This window comes from Anolis sagrei, chromosome 8 (genome assembly GCF_037176765.1).
Source record: "Anolis sagrei isolate rAnoSag1 chromosome 8, rAnoSag1.mat, whole genome shotgun sequence".
NCBI classification, from domain to species: domain Eukaryota; kingdom Metazoa; phylum Chordata; class Lepidosauria; order Squamata; family Dactyloidae; genus Anolis; species Anolis sagrei.
Window position 1 is genome coordinate 8,744,675 of NC_090028.1, and position 15,287 is coordinate 8,759,961.

Consider the following 15,287-nt stretch of genomic DNA (forward strand, 5'->3'; position numbering starts at 1 on the left):
ACGGCCGACAGGGAGCTCTGGCGTAGGCTGGTCCATGAGGTCACGAAGAGTCGGAGACGACTGAACGAATGAACAACAACATCAGTATACAGCAGTGGTTCTCAATTTTTTTTGACCAGGGATCACTTTGACCACGGACCACTCTCCAACATTAGTCCCAAAAGGGTTACAAATCGGTTTTTGGTCAACTTTAGATTCGGTTTGCTTATTTAGGGTGCTAATTCAGAAAATTGCATTGGATAGACCACATCAGCTCTGGTTTATGATACCGAGCATATGCCACCCAGTAGTCGTCATCTGCTTGCTCACAGAAAACCATATTCATTAATTTAATTAATTTCATCTCTCTTTTGCAGGCTGTTCTTTGTAGGATCCCGGGAGGGTCACTTGCCGGATCTCTTATCTATGATCCATATAGGGAGGTTTACGCCTGTCCCGGCTCTACTTTTCAATGTAAGTTATTTTGCAAAGATCCACAGCATAGGATCTATTGAATGGGGAATGGAGACCAAACATTTTCAATCGTCAGGTTTTTGTGTGTGTGTGTCGGAAGTGGCTTGAAAAACTGCAAGTTGCTTCTGGTGTGAGAGAATGGGCTGTCTGCAAGGACGTCGCCCAGGGGACACCCGAATGTGTTACCATCCTGTGGGAGGCTTCTCTCATGTCCCCACATGGGGAACTGGAGCTGACAGGTGGGAAGTCACCCTGTCTCACAGATTTGAACCGCCAATCTTCAGGTCAGCAGTTCAACCGGCACAATGGTTTGACCCATTGCACCACTGCGGCTACTTATAGTCGTCAGTTTTATACATATGATGTTGCTCCCCTCCATCATAAAGTCTTTTAACGGGATGATATGAAAAGTTGATAGGATTTCTTTGCAACTCGTTCTATCCCTAAAATATAAAGTTGAAATAAACTTTGGGTATTAAATACCAGTTGAAATTAAATTCAGGTAAACATTATGCTGCCTTCTCACAGCATATAAATGCTGGGCATTGTATATTTATTTTATTTATTTACAGCTTTTATATTCTTCCCTTCTCACCCCGTAGGGGACTCAGGGCGGACCACAGTGTACAGATATATGGCAAACATTCAATGCCAATTTTTGACATACCAACATGTACAGACATACACAGAGGCTATTTAACTTTTTCTGGCCGCCAGGGGAGCTGTCGCCTTCATTGTCCATCTGAGACGCTGATGAAGCACTTCCGCATTCCCTGCATGCTTCCCCACTGGAATGCTTTGCTGGAGTCTTCTTTATGGCCTCATAAATCAGTTAATTTAGCCTCCCCACACTTTAAGGTGGTACCTTATTTTCCTACTTGACAGATGCAACTGTCTTTCGGGTTGCAAAGGTCGACAACAGGCTACACAATTGGTTGGAAACCCACTCCAACCCAGGCTGGCTTCGAACTCATGACCTTTTGGTCAGAGTGATCTTAATGCAGCTGACACTCAGCCAGCTGTGGCACAATGTGAAATGTAAATGATAGAATAGTAATGTCAGCACATAAACAAAACCAGTTGTCATTTCATTTGCAAATGTGGGTATGTCAGTGATTCCCAACCTTTTTTTGACCAGGGACCACTCTCCAACATTGGTACCAAAAGGATTTTGAATCAGTTTTTGGTCAAATTTAGATTTGGTTTGTTTATTGGGAGTGCTGATTCAGAAAATTACATTGGATAGACCACATCAGTTCTAGGGTGTGGGAAAGAACTTGTTTGCGTGAGGTACATGTGAATATTGCAGTTTGCCACCTTAATTAGCATTGAATGGCCTTGCAGTTTCAAGGCCTGGCTGCTTCCTGCCTGGGGTAATCCTTTTTTTGACAGGTGTTAGCTGGCCCTGATGGGTTCTTGTCTGGAATCCCCCTGCTTTTTGAGTCTCTGTGGAGCCCTTGGGGCTTCTGCTTTACTAAGAGATGATATTCTTAGACCACAATCTTTTGACCCACCGCCTTGCTGTCACTGGAGTCAGGGGGAGAGCTTTAAACTGGCTGTCCTCCTTTCTTCACAGCCGTGGACAGCGAGTGGAGAAGGGAGGCCTGGTCTCTGAGAGGTCCCCTCTCTCTTGTGGGGTTCCTCAGGGGGCCATTCTCTCCCCTCTGTTGTTTAACATCTATATGTGACCACTTGCTCAGCTGGCTCGAGGTTTTGGGCTTGAGTGTTATCAGTACGCCGATGACACTCAGCTGGTGCTGAAGATGGAAGGCCGACCGGACTCTGTACCCGATTATTTCCATCAGTGCCTCGAGGCCGTTACTGGATGGTTGCGTGCCAGCAGGTTGAGGGTGAATCCAGTAAAGACGGAGATCCTATGGCTGGGTGGACTGGGCAGTGGGGACATCCATCTGCCCACCCTGGATGGCGAGGCGTTACGCCCGTCATCATTGGTAAAGAGTCTGGGAGTCCTTTTGGACCCTCTGCTGACAATGGAGGCCCAGGTCTCCGCCGTGAGCAAAACCGCCTTCTTTCATCTGCAGCAGGCTAGACGGCTGGCCCCCTCCCTGTCCAGGGACGACCTAGCTACGGTGATCCAGGCCACGGTCATCTCAAGACTGGACTACTGTAACGCCCTCTACATTGGCCTTCCTCTGTCGGTGATCCGGAAGCTCAAGTTGGTACAAAATGCAGCTGCTCGGCTTCTTGTGGGAATTCCGATGAGATGCCACATAACACCAATCTTACTACAGCTGCATTGGTTACCAATTGAGCACCGGATCACTTTCAAAGGGATGGTTACTCACCTTTAAGGCCTTGCATGGTCTGGGGCCGATGTATCTGAGGGACCGCCTCACCCCCTACCAACCCCAGAGATCCCTCCGTTCTGAGGACCAAGATTTGTTGGAAGTCCCCAGTGTCAAGGCCTTGCGTCTAACAGCAACCAGACGCAGAGCCTTCACAGCAGTGGCACCATCGCTCTGGAATACTCTGCCACCTAAAGTCTGTGCCTTGCGGGGCTTATCAGCTTTCCGCAGGGCATGTAAGACATATCTGTTTCGACAGGCCTTTGACCTTTGATATTGCTGTTTTAAAATTGTTTTAAATTGTTTTTAAATTGTGTTAGATTTTAGCCTGTTCTTGTAAGCCGCTCCGAGCCCCAGGGGGAGTGGCGGCATATAAGTTCGAATAATAAATAAATAAATAAAATATTGAAACACACAATATATAGAATCATAGAATCATAGAATCAAAGAGTTGGAAGAGACCTCATGGGCCATCCAGTCCAACCCCCTGCCAAGAAGCAGGAATATTGCATTCAAATCACCCCTGACAAATGGCCATCCAGCCTCTGCTTTAAAGCTTCCAAAGAAGGAGCCTCCACCACACTGGAGGCAGAGAGTTCCACTGCTGAACGGCTCTCACAGTCAGGAAGTTCTTCCTAATGTTCAGATGGAATCTCCTCTCTTGTAGTTTGAAGCCATTGTTCCGCGTCCTAGTCTCCAAGGAAGCAGAAAACAAGCTTGCTCCCTCCTCCCTGTGGCTTCCTCTCACATATTTATACATGGCTATCATATCTCCTCTCAGCCTTCTCTTCTTCAGGCTAAACATGCCCAGTTCCCTAAGCCGCTCCTCATAGGGCTTGTTCTCCAGACCCTTGATCATTTTAGTCGCCCTCCTCTGGACACATTCCAGCTTGTCAATATCTCTCTTGAATTGTGGTGCCCAGAATTGGACACAATATTCCAGATGTGGTCTAACCAAAGCAGAATAGAGGGGTAGCATTACTTCCTTAGATCTAGACACTATGCTCCTATTGATGCAGGCCAAAATCCCATTGGCTTTTTTTGCCGCCACATCACATTGTTGGCTCATGTTTAACTTGTTGTCCACGAGGACTCCAAGATCTTTTTCACACGTACTGCTCTCGAGCCAGGCGTCCCCCATTCTGTATCTTTGCATTTCATTTTTTCTGCCAAAGTGGAGTATCTTGCATTTGTCACTGTTGAACTTCATTTTGTTAGTTTTGGCCCATCTCTTTATACAATTAAAGGCTAGTAACGTAGATGTGGGGGGGGGGGGGGGGGGAATCCCTCTTGGAGATTCTCATGGCATTCCATTGTCTTCCAGTGTACCATGACCCTCATATACTTGACTGTAGAAGATGTCTTCCAGCTTATTAACTACTTCAGCTTCAGCTATTGGTTCTTTGTGGGACTGTCAATTGCTGGGCAACTCTACCTCCGCTGGAAACAACCAAATCGGCACCGGCCCCTCAAGGTGAGCATAAAAGCCCAATCCTGTGGTTTATATACAAACAATGTAGTTCAAGATGCGTTGCGTTAATTCTCAGGTAGGTGAATGCCTACCATAGATATGGGTGAAATGTCAGGAGAGAATGCTTCGGGAACATTGTCTCTGATGTATTTGGGCTCGGCCTCTTGTAAGCTGCACCGAGTCCTTCGCGAGATGGTAGCGGGGTATAAATAAAGGTTTATTATGAATGCCACAATCAAGTTTCAGATTGGAGTTTTGCTAGCATTTTACACATGCATGGATTAATTTATTAACACTTTTTGCCCTGCATTGAATTCAGGATTGGGAACGAGGAGTTGCACATGCACGTGCCGTTGTGTATAAGATGAACTTGTAGATGAAAGGAGATTGTTAGACAGAAATGACACAGCATTTCTATTCTTATAAAAATAGTTCGATTTTTTTCGTGTCAGGAGCAACTTGAGAAACTGCAAGTTGCTTCTGGTGTGAGAGAATTGGCCGTCTGCAAGGACATTGATAAGGGAACACCCAGATTTTTTACCATCCAGTGGGAGGCCTCTCTTATGTCCATGCATGAGAAGCTGGAGCTGATGGACAGGAACTCATCCCGCTTCCTGGATTCGAACCACTAATCTTTCGGTCAGCAGTCCTGCCAACACAAGTGTTTAACCCAGGGGTCCTCAAACTTTTTAAACAGAGGGCCAGGTCAAACTGTTGGAGGGCCGGATTATAATTTGAAAAAAACATGAATGAATTCCTATGCACACTACACATATCTTACCTGTAGTGAAAAAAATACTTAAAAACAACACAATAATTAAAATGAAAAACAATTTTAATAAATATAAACTTAGTAGTATTTCAATGGCAAGCGTGGGCTTGCTTTTGGCTGATGAGATAGGATTGTTGTTATTGTTGTGTGCTTTCAAGTCATTTCAGACTTAGGTTGACCCTGAGCGAGGGCCGGTTAGATGACCTTGGAGGGCCGTATGCGGCCCTCGGGCCGCAGTTTGAGGACCCCTGGTTTAACCCATTGTGCCGCTGTTTGATGAGCATGTAGATTATCGATAGCACCCGGGTCGTGACGGTGAATGTCACGATGCAATGCTTAAAGGGGTGTGGCAATGTCTGAGTCTGAGTCAAAACTATGTGAAGGTTATTGCAAAGGGGTTGCATCAGCCAGTGATGATCACCTACCAGCAAGTGGCTATATAAGGAGGATGAAAGTATCCATCTTTCTCTCTAATTTATTTATCGTGTCAGGAGCAAACCAAACAGTTGTATTGCATTTGGTATCAGCCATTGATTGAGGTTCTGGGTTTGAGCCTGCCACTTTTGGACTCTCGCTTGCTGAGGTGTTCCAGCGAGTGTCTCTGTAGATCTTAGAAAACTATTTCTTGATTTAAATCGTTGGCTGATACCCAAACAGGGGATGAGCTGGAGATATCACAGCCTTGGTCCTTTCACTATTGGCTGCTACTTCCCAGCGGATGTCAGGTGGTGCGATACCGGCTAGACAGTGTAATGTCTCCAGTGGTGTAGGGCGCAGACACCCCGTGATAATGCGGCATGTCTCATTCAGAGCCACATCCACTGTTTTAGTGTTGTGAGGTGTGTTCCACACTGGGCATGCATACTCACCAGCAGAGTAGCATAGCGCAAGGGCAGATGTCTTCACTGTGTCTGGTTGTGATCCCCAGGTTGTACCATCAGCTTTCATATGAGATTGTTTCTAGCACCCACTTTTTGCTTGACATTCAGGCAGTGCTTCTTGTTGGTCAGAGCACGGTCCAGAGTGACTCCCAGGTATTTGGGTATGCTGCAATGTTCCAGTGGGATTCCTTCCCAGGTAATCATCCTCAGAGCTCGGGATGTTTGTCTGTTCTTAAGGTGAAAAGCACATGTCTTTGTTTTAGATGGATGAGGGATCAGCTGGTTTTCCCTGTAATAGGCAGTAAGAGCACCTAGAGCTTCGGAGAGCTTCTGTTCAACCATCTCAAAGTTCCCTGCTTGAGTGGTGATGGCACGATCATCAGCATAGATTAAACTCTCCGTCCCTTCTGGCAGTGGCTAGTCATTTGTGTAAATATTGAACATGGATGGAGCGAGCACGCTCCCCTGAGGCAGGCCGTTCTTCTGTTTCCGCCATCTGCTTCTCTGGCCCTGGAACTCAACAAAAAAACTCCTGTTTTGTAGCAGGTTTCCTATGAGGCGGGTGAGACGGTAGTCCTTTGTGATATTATGCATTTAATAATAATAAGCTTACGCTAGAGCAAAATTGGCGATTCTTCATCCGAATTTCTCATTCAGTGTACGCCTTTCCTCTCTTACAGTTGAGCCTGTTTTTCCCAATAGTCTTCTGTATGTGCTCAATTTTTCTGGTGGTTGTGCCACTCTATAGCGACACCATTAACTCCCTGATCGGCATCGGCATTGCACTCTCTGGGATCCCAGTCTACTTCATGGGAGTCTCCTTGCCTGCTTCCAAAAGACCTCCTTTTGTCAGCAAAATCATAGGTAAGACCATTTTCGAGGGCTTCCGTTACCAAATGAAAAATACAATGTTTACATAAACTGCAGTTGCAGACCCTATTTGTGTGGCTACATGATGAACCCAAAAATAATACTGTTAAAAACAATATTTTGTTATGGCAGCTATAAAGACTTAAAACTCTGTAGAATATTTACAAATCATTGCTATCCAGAAAAAGCTGCATCTAGTGGGAAAGGATGTTTATTTGCAGTACAGTAGCCCTTGTACTGAAGACCCTCAGTGGATGCCTGAAACCAATATATAAAAACGTAATGTTCGTTTGTGGGATTAACAGAACGCCAAAACCACTGGACGAATTGACACCAACTTTGGGCACTATACCCCTAACAGATCAATGAGTGACCATCACTCATACCCCCTCCCAAAAAAAAAAAATAGCAGAAAGGACTTAAAAACCCCCAAAAGCTAAATGACGATGCAGAAAAAAGGAAAGGAAGAGGGGGAGAAGGAAAGGGAGAAAGAAAGAAAGAAGGAAGGAAAGCAAGAAGGAAGGATGGAAGCAAAGAGCAAAGGAATGAAGGAAAGAGGTAGAGAAGGAAGAAAGGAAAGAGAGAAAGAAAGAAAAAGAGGGATGGAAAGAAAGAAGGAAAGAGAGAAGGAAGGGTGGAAGCAAAGAGCAAAGGAAGGAAAGAGGAAGAGAAGGAAGAAAGGAGAGAGAGAGAAAGAAAGAAAGAAAAAGAGGGAGGGAGGGAGGGAAAGAAAGAAGGAAAGAGAGAAGGAGAGAAGGAAGCAAAGAGCAAAGGAAGGAAGGAAAAAGGGAGAGAAGGAAGAAAGGAGAGAGAGAAAGAAAGAAAAAGAGGGAGGGAAAGAAAGAAGGAAAGAGAGAAGGAAGAATGGAAGCAAAGAGCAAAGGAAGGAAGGAAAGAGGTAGAGAAGGAAGACAGGAGAGAAAGGAAGGAAGGAAGGAAGGAAGGAAGGAGGAAAGAAAGAAAGGAGAGAAATAGGGACGGCAGGAAAGAAGGAAAGAGAAGGAAGAATGGAAGCAAAGAGCAAAGGAAGGAAGGAGAGAAAGAAGTAGGAAAAGAAAAAGGGGGGAAGGAAGAAAAGAGATAGAAGAGGAAGGAAGGAGAGAAAGAAAGAAGGGAAAAAAGGAAAGAAAGAGGGAGCAAAGGAAGGAGAGAAATGGAGGAAATGAAAGGAGAGAAAGAGGGAGGAAAAGAAAAAGGGGGAAGGAAGGAAAGAGGTAGAGAAGGAAGGAAGGAGAGAAGGAAAGAAGAAAAGGGAAGGAAGGAAAGAGGGAGCAAAGGAAGGAGGGAAAGAAGGAGAGAAAGAGGGAGTTGGAAGGTTGGCCACAGCAACGCGTGGAGGGTACAGCTAGTGTACACACACATACACACACACACACACACACACACGGGTTGAATGAATAATACCTCCACCTTCGTTACTTGGGTTTGGATGGGAATAATTTAATAAATCCAACGCAGAAATAATCCTTAGAATATGCTCTTTAACTACAACTATTAGCTTTCCCACATAATCACCAGACAATTGGATACACCTCACATCAACACAATCACCATAAATAGCTTGCATTCTCTGATGAATCTCCTTTGGGGTGACACCTTCTACTGTCAAGAATTCAATGACTGCACGTTGCTTAAGTCGCATTAACCGACCGTCTGCGCAGGGTTCCATACTTTGTGCTTTAACAACACAACCATTCAATCCTAAGGCTTCCTACCAAAAGCACAATATTAATATTATATATTACATTGTACTATAACATTATACTGTAATATTATTAGTAATATTACATTTAATATAAAATATATAATTATAATATGTTATTATTATCATAGAATCATAGAATCAAAGAGTTGGAAGAGACCTCATGGGCCATCCAGTCCAACCCCATTCTGCCAAGAAGCAGGAATATTGCATTCAAATCACCCCTGACAGATGGCCATCCAGCCTCTGTTTAAAAGCTTCCAAAGAAGGAGCCTCCACCACACTCCGGGGCAGAGAGTTCCACTGCTGAACGGCTCTCACAGTCAGGAAGTTCTTCCTCATGTTCAGATGGAATCTCCTCTCTTGTAGTTTGAAGCCATTGTTCCGCGTCCTAGTCTCCAAGGAAGCAGAAAACAAGCTTGCTCCCTCCTCCCTGTGGCTTCCTCTCACATATTTATACATGGCTATCATATCTCCTCTCAGCCTTCTCTTCTTCAGGCTAAACATGCCCAGCTCCTTAAGCCGCTCCTCATAGGGCTTGTTCTCCAGACCCTTGATCATTTTAGTCGCCCTCCTCTGGACACATTCCAGCTTGTCAATATCTCTCTTGAATTGTGGTGCCCAGAATTGGACACAATATTCCAGGTGTGGTCTAACCAAAGCAGAATAGAGGGGTAGCATTACTTCCTTAGATCTAGACACTATGCTCCTATTGATGCAGGCCAAAATCCCATTGGCTTTTTTTGCTGCCACATCACATTGTTGGCTCATGTTTAACTTGTTGTCCACGAGGACTCCAAGATCTTTTTCACACGTACTGCTCTCGAGCCAGGCATTGTCCCCCATTCTGGATCTTTGCATTTCATTTTTTCTGCCAAAGTGGAGTATCTTGCATTTGTCACCGTTGAACTTCATTTTGTTAGTTTTGGCCATTCATCTCTCTAATCTGTCAAGATCGTTTTGAATTCTGCTCCTGTCCTCTGGACTATTGGCTATCCCTCCCAATTTGGTGTCGTCTGCAAACTTGATGATCCTGCCTTCTAGCCCTTCATCTAAGTCATTAATAAAGATGTTGAACAGGACCGGGCCCAGGACGGAACCCTGCGGCACTCCGCTCGTCACTTCTTTCCAGGATGAAGAGGAAGCATTAGTGAGCACTCTCTGTGTTCGTCCACTTAACCAATTACAGATCCACCTCACCGTAGTTTTGCCTAGCCCACATTGGACTAGTTTCCTTGCCAGAAGGTCATGGGGGACCTTGTCGATTAGTAGTATTATATTGTATTACACTGTACTATTATCAACCTTTTTACCAAGAGGTTATGGCCTCATTTTCCAAAAGGTTATGACTTCTAACAAGGTCACTCTTTCCAAAGCTCACAAAATCCCCAAAAGGATCTGGAGATTTCCATTTTCCAAAAGGTAATGGTCTGTTTCTGCTTCTTCTGCAGGTGCCGTCACGCGAGCCACGCAACTGCTTTGTTACTCCGTGTTGACAGAAATGGACAGTTTCAATGAAAAATGAGAAACCGAGTCTGTATAAAGAGGACGGAAGGCGTCGCTGAATTTTGGACTTCTTGTCGGACTGGGGTTCTTGCCGGATCATACTGTGTCATGATCTCGGGCGGTTTTATTTGTATTTTTTTTTGTAAAAGGCCAGTCTTCTCAGGCATATAAAACTCACGACTCAAAACAATAAATGCTTTTCAGCCATGAAACAAAGAGTGTCTTAGGACAAGCACTCAGGTATCAAATTGAATGGATTACATACAGGGACCCAGGCAGCAAGTGCTCCGTTCCAGACTATTGGAATACATAACATACAGGAGTTAACTGATCCACAGATATATAAACCTCACTTGCCTAGTTTCCAATACACCTCACAACCTCTGAGGATGCCTGCCATAGATGTGGGCGAAACATCAGGAGACAATGCTTCTGGAACATGGCCATAAAACTCACAACAACCCTGTGAAGACATCCTTTGCTTACCACGCTTGTGTACTGAGTTCACGAACAAAAAATTTTGCACGTGCCGTTTTGGTGCAAAGACGTGAGAAAAAGTGACACTATGCAAACGCGAAAGATTATTTGCATATTTAAACTTGGCCTTGAAAAAATTATTATGGGTATGTGTGTGTGATTCAAATTGTGTATGTTACTTGCTGTTACAAATGCCACCTTGTTGTGTTGTAATGTTTCCTTTCCAGCATGGTTGAATGTATCCACATGTGGGGAAAATTGGCAGTGCCTAACAACGACTCACTTTGTGTTGTCGAAGGCTTTCATGGCCGGGATCACTGGGTTACTGTGAGTTTTTCGGGCTGTAAGTACATGTTTTAAGTAGCATTCTCTCCTGACGTTTCTCCTGCATCTGTGGCAGGCATCTTCAGAGGTTCTGTTGGCAGTAAAGCAAGTGGAGTGTATATATATACCTGTCAAATAATGTCTAGGGTGGGAGAAAGAATCCTTGAAGCAAGAGTGAATGTTCCAATAGGGAAGCTTGAGCAGCACTGAGTTGCCACGAACCTGTAAATTCAATCAGCGAGGGTGTGTGCATAGAGGTAGCCTGGCCTCTGTTGCCTGGAGGCACCCTCTGTTTGGGAGGTGTCAATTTCAACTTTTGCACTTGCAATTAGCAAGCTTGAACAGCACTGAGTAGTCACAAAGCTGCAAATTCAATCAGCGAGGGTATGTGCATAGAGGTAGCCTGGCCTCCGTTGCCTGGAGGCACCCTCTGTTTGGCAGGTGTCAATTTCAACATTCGAACTTGCAATTAGCAAGCTTGGACAGCACTGAGTAGCCACAAAGCTGCAAATTCAATCAGCGAGGGTATGTGCATAGAGGTAGCCTGGCCTCCGTTGCCTGGAGGCACCCTCTGTTTGGCAGGTGTCAATTTCAACATTCGAACTTGCAATTAGCAAGCTTGGACAGCACTGAGTAGCCACGAAGCTGCATAGTCAATCAGTGAGGGTATGTGCATAGAGGTAGTTTGGCCTCTGTTGCCTGGAGGCACACTTTGTTTGGGAAGTGTTAACTGGCACTTGATTGTTTGCTGTCAGGAGTTCCCCTATTTCTGAGTGGTGCTCATTGTTTACTGTCTTGATTCTGGTGCTTGTCTGTTTGAACTCTTGTCTGTTCGAGGCAAGTGTGCATGTTGCAATTGGCCAGCTTGGTTAGCATTAAACGACCTTGCAGCTTCAAAGCCTGGATGCTTCCTGTCTGGGGGACTCCTTTGTTGGGAAGTGTTAGCTGGAGGTTGTGAAGTTTATTGGAAACTAGGCAAGTGTGAAATAAGGTCCAGGGTGGGAGAAAGAACTCTTGCATGTTGGAGGCAAGTGTGAACGTTGCAATTGGCCACCTTGATTAGCACCAAATAGCCTTGCAGCTTCAAAGCCTGGATGCTTCCTGTCTGGGGGACTCCTTTGTTGGGAAGTGTTAGCTGGAGGTTGTGAAATTTATTGGAAACTAGGCAAGTGTGAAATAAGGTCCAGGGTGGGAGAAAGAACTCTTGCATGTTGGAGGTAAGTGTGAATGTTGCAATTGGCCACCTTGTTTAGCACCAAATGGCCTTGCAGCTTCAAAGCTTGACTGCTTCCTGCAAGGGGAATCCTTTGTTGTGACCCTGATTGTTTCCTGTCTGGAATTCCACAGTTTTCAGAGTGTTGCTCTTTATTTACTGTCCTGATTTTAGAACTTTTAAAATACTGGTATCCAGATTTTGTTCATTTTCATTGTTTCCTCCTTTCTGCTGAAATTGTTTGCGTGTTTGTAGCTTCTCTATGTAATGTGACACGATGGTTGTCAAGAATGGTCTAGAATCGATGTTCTAGACCACTCATGAATCAAGACAGTAAATAAAGAAGCAGGAGATTCCACAGATATAGGTACACTCCACTTGCCTCACTTCCAACAAACTTCCAAAGTTGCCAGCCACAGATGCAGGTGAAACGTCAGGAGAGAATGCTACTGGAACATGGCCATACAATCCGAAAAACGCACAGCAACCCACTTTGAATCTGGTCCAAAAGACAGCGTCTTGACAGTGTAGCATTGATCTCCATGTGCCTCCTGACTCTATTCCGACGGCCTGCTGCTTTCGCTGTGATGGGATGTCCCTCTTTGTCCCTTTGCACACTGCTGCCTTGAACCTGTCTGCACCTTCGTACCTGAAAGGTCTTCCTTCACATTCAATAAATTGCTTTGGTGAGTCCAAAGACCAAAAGGGCTTCGTTCATAATATCTCTTTCCGCAGGCGTTTTTGCATGGCTTGTCCAACCAATCACATCTGTGTTAAATCGGAACAAAACTCAACTCGGGATTTGACACAGCTGTCTACGAGGGTTGAATGAAAAGTAGTGCCTCCACCTTCATAACTCCTCAACAGGTGGCATTACTGGTATGAGGCAGGTACTGACTTGTTCAGTAGACTCTCCTCTATAGTTTCATTTTGGCTAGAAGCCTTAGCATTGAACAGTTTTGTTAAAGTGTGAAGTATGGAACCCTGCACAGACGATCGGTCAATTCTTCCCTAGAGTAGGGAATATAAACGAAGCTGGCTTGTTCAGTAGACTCTCCTCTACAGTTCCATTTTGGTGGGAAACCTTAGCATTGAACGGTTGTGTTGTTAAAGTACAAAGTATGGAACCCTGCGCAGACGGTCGGTCAATGCGACTCAAGCAACGTGCAGTCTTTGAATATTTGACAGCAGAAGGTGTCACCCCAAAGGAAATTCATCAGAGAATGCAAGCTGTTTATGGTGATTGTGTTGGTGTGAGTACTGTGCGTTGTTAGGTGAGTAAGTTTAAAGATGTTGAGGTGGGAACATTTGACTTGCGTGACAAACAAAGAGTTAGACGTCCTGTGACAGTAACCACCGAGTTTCACAAGCAAAAGGTTGACAGATTGATTCAGGACAATCGTCGTATCACTCAAGAGAGAAATTTCAAGCATAATTGGCATTTCACAAGAACGTGTGGGTCACATTATTGCTTTGCTTGGCTATCGGAAGTTCTGTGCACGATGGGTACCCAGGATGCTGACAGATTGATTCAGGACGATCGTCGTATCACTCAGAAAAAAAAAATCAAGCATCATCAGCATTTCACAAGAAAGTGTGGATCACATTAATTCTTTACTTAGCATCATAGAATCAAAGAGTTGGAAGAGACCACATGGGCCATCCAGTCCAACCCCCTGCCAAGAAGCAGGAATATTGCATTCAAATCACCCCTGACAGATGGCCATCCAGCCTCTGTTTCAAAGCTTCCAAAGAAGGAGCCTCCACCACACTCCGGGGCAGAGAGTTCCACTGCTGAACGGCTCTCAGAGTCAGGAAGTTCTTCCTCATGTTCAGATGGAATTTCCTCTCTTGTAGTTTGAAGCCACTGTTCCGCGTCCTAGTCTCCAGGGAAGCAGCAAACAAGCTTGCTCCCTCCTCCCTGTGGCTTCCTCTCACATATTTATACATGGCTATCATATCTCCTCTCAGCCTTCTCTTCTTCAGGCTAAACATGCCCAGCTCCTTAAGCCGCTCCTCAGGGCTTGTTCTCCAGACCCTTGAACATTTTAGTCGCCCTCCTCTGGACATATTCCAGCTTGTCAATATCTCTCTTGAATTGTGGTGCCCAGAATTGGACACAATGGCTACTTGGCTATCGGAAGATCTGTGCACGATGGGTACCCAGGATGAGAGAACTGTGAGATGCTAGTTGCGGAACAAAGTGTCAACTTCTTCTGTGACGGCTTCAGAAAACTCATTCATCGTTGGCAGAAATGTATCCCAATTGTCTGGTGATTATGTCCAAAAGTGAATAGTTTAAAGAGGATTATTTTTGCGTTTGATTTATTAAAACATTCCCATCCAAACCCAAGTAACGAAGGTGGAGGCATTACTTTTCATTCAACCCTCGTAGATGACAGGTTTAAGTACTGTAGTGCATAGCCCTTTAAGCAAAGGAGTTCAAACTACTGTGATATTGAGAAAAGGTGAAGTTGGCATATGTTTGTTTTCAGTACTTTGTAATAGACATACTCAGTCTGATGCATATGTTGATAAATTGGTGTACTATTTATGTCTTCTGAGATTCAAAAACATTGTTTTCCATCTATGCACTCCTGGCTTATGCTGTTTATATATGACAGATGGAATCTGCAGCTCTTCGGTACACTAGCCTCTCGAATGTGTATCACAGTTTCCATCTATTTGTAACAGGTTTAATCTACTACAAACTGCAATAAAGCATCGGGTTCGTTGGAGACTCCCAAACACAGTCTCTGCAGCAACAACTACGTTATTTCACTTCACTGTATGGACATGGCAATTCTTGTGAACTGTCCCCTCTTGAATATTGCAACACTCCAAACTACTGTTGAAATGTGTTTTTCTTTTTTTTAAGGACATTTGGATAGTACCTGATCCTATCCAGTTGGCTTTTATATCATTTGAGTGTATAGAAGAACTTTCGGGTGTATGTGGGGAGGAAATTACACTTCCACTGTGTGGGAATAAAACAATCACAACCTGACAGTGCTGCTCCTTTATTTGCGAAAGATGACTGTTATAGCAATCACACAACTGCCAACCAAATTATAACAATAGCAGGAGGGTAGCAGAGAAGATTTTAAATTATGATTTTATCAGACCGGGAAATGCCTATAAAATAATCCCACAACACTGCTCAGCCAGAGTACAACGATGACACCACCACTACTGACTAGCTCACCAAAAAATAGAGGGAGTATGGTTGTTGAACCAACTGTATATTTCAAAGCTAGGCACTGAGAGACTTAAAATGATTCTTCAAAAGATTCCCGCTGCCACCATATTACT

At 44.5% G+C, this 15,287-nt stretch overlaps 1 protein-coding gene across 1 annotated transcript in view; it reads left to right on the top strand.

The window, feature by feature from the left end:
- The window catches only part of SLC7A6 (solute carrier family 7 member 6), a 71,349-nt gene extending 56,367 nt beyond the window's left edge, over positions 1-14,982 (top strand). Inside the window, exons 7-10 of the mRNA XM_060787870.2 lie at positions 357-453; positions 4,084-4,233; positions 6,564-6,747; positions 9,907-14,982. Coding sequence (XP_060643853.1) covers positions 357-453; positions 4,084-4,233; positions 6,564-6,747; positions 9,907-9,980 — 505 coding nt within the window. The 3' untranslated portion in view covers positions 9,981-14,982. The remainder of the gene's footprint in view (positions 1-356; positions 454-4,083; positions 4,234-6,563; positions 6,748-9,906) is intronic.
- Positions 14,983-15,287: the final 305 nt, after the last annotated feature.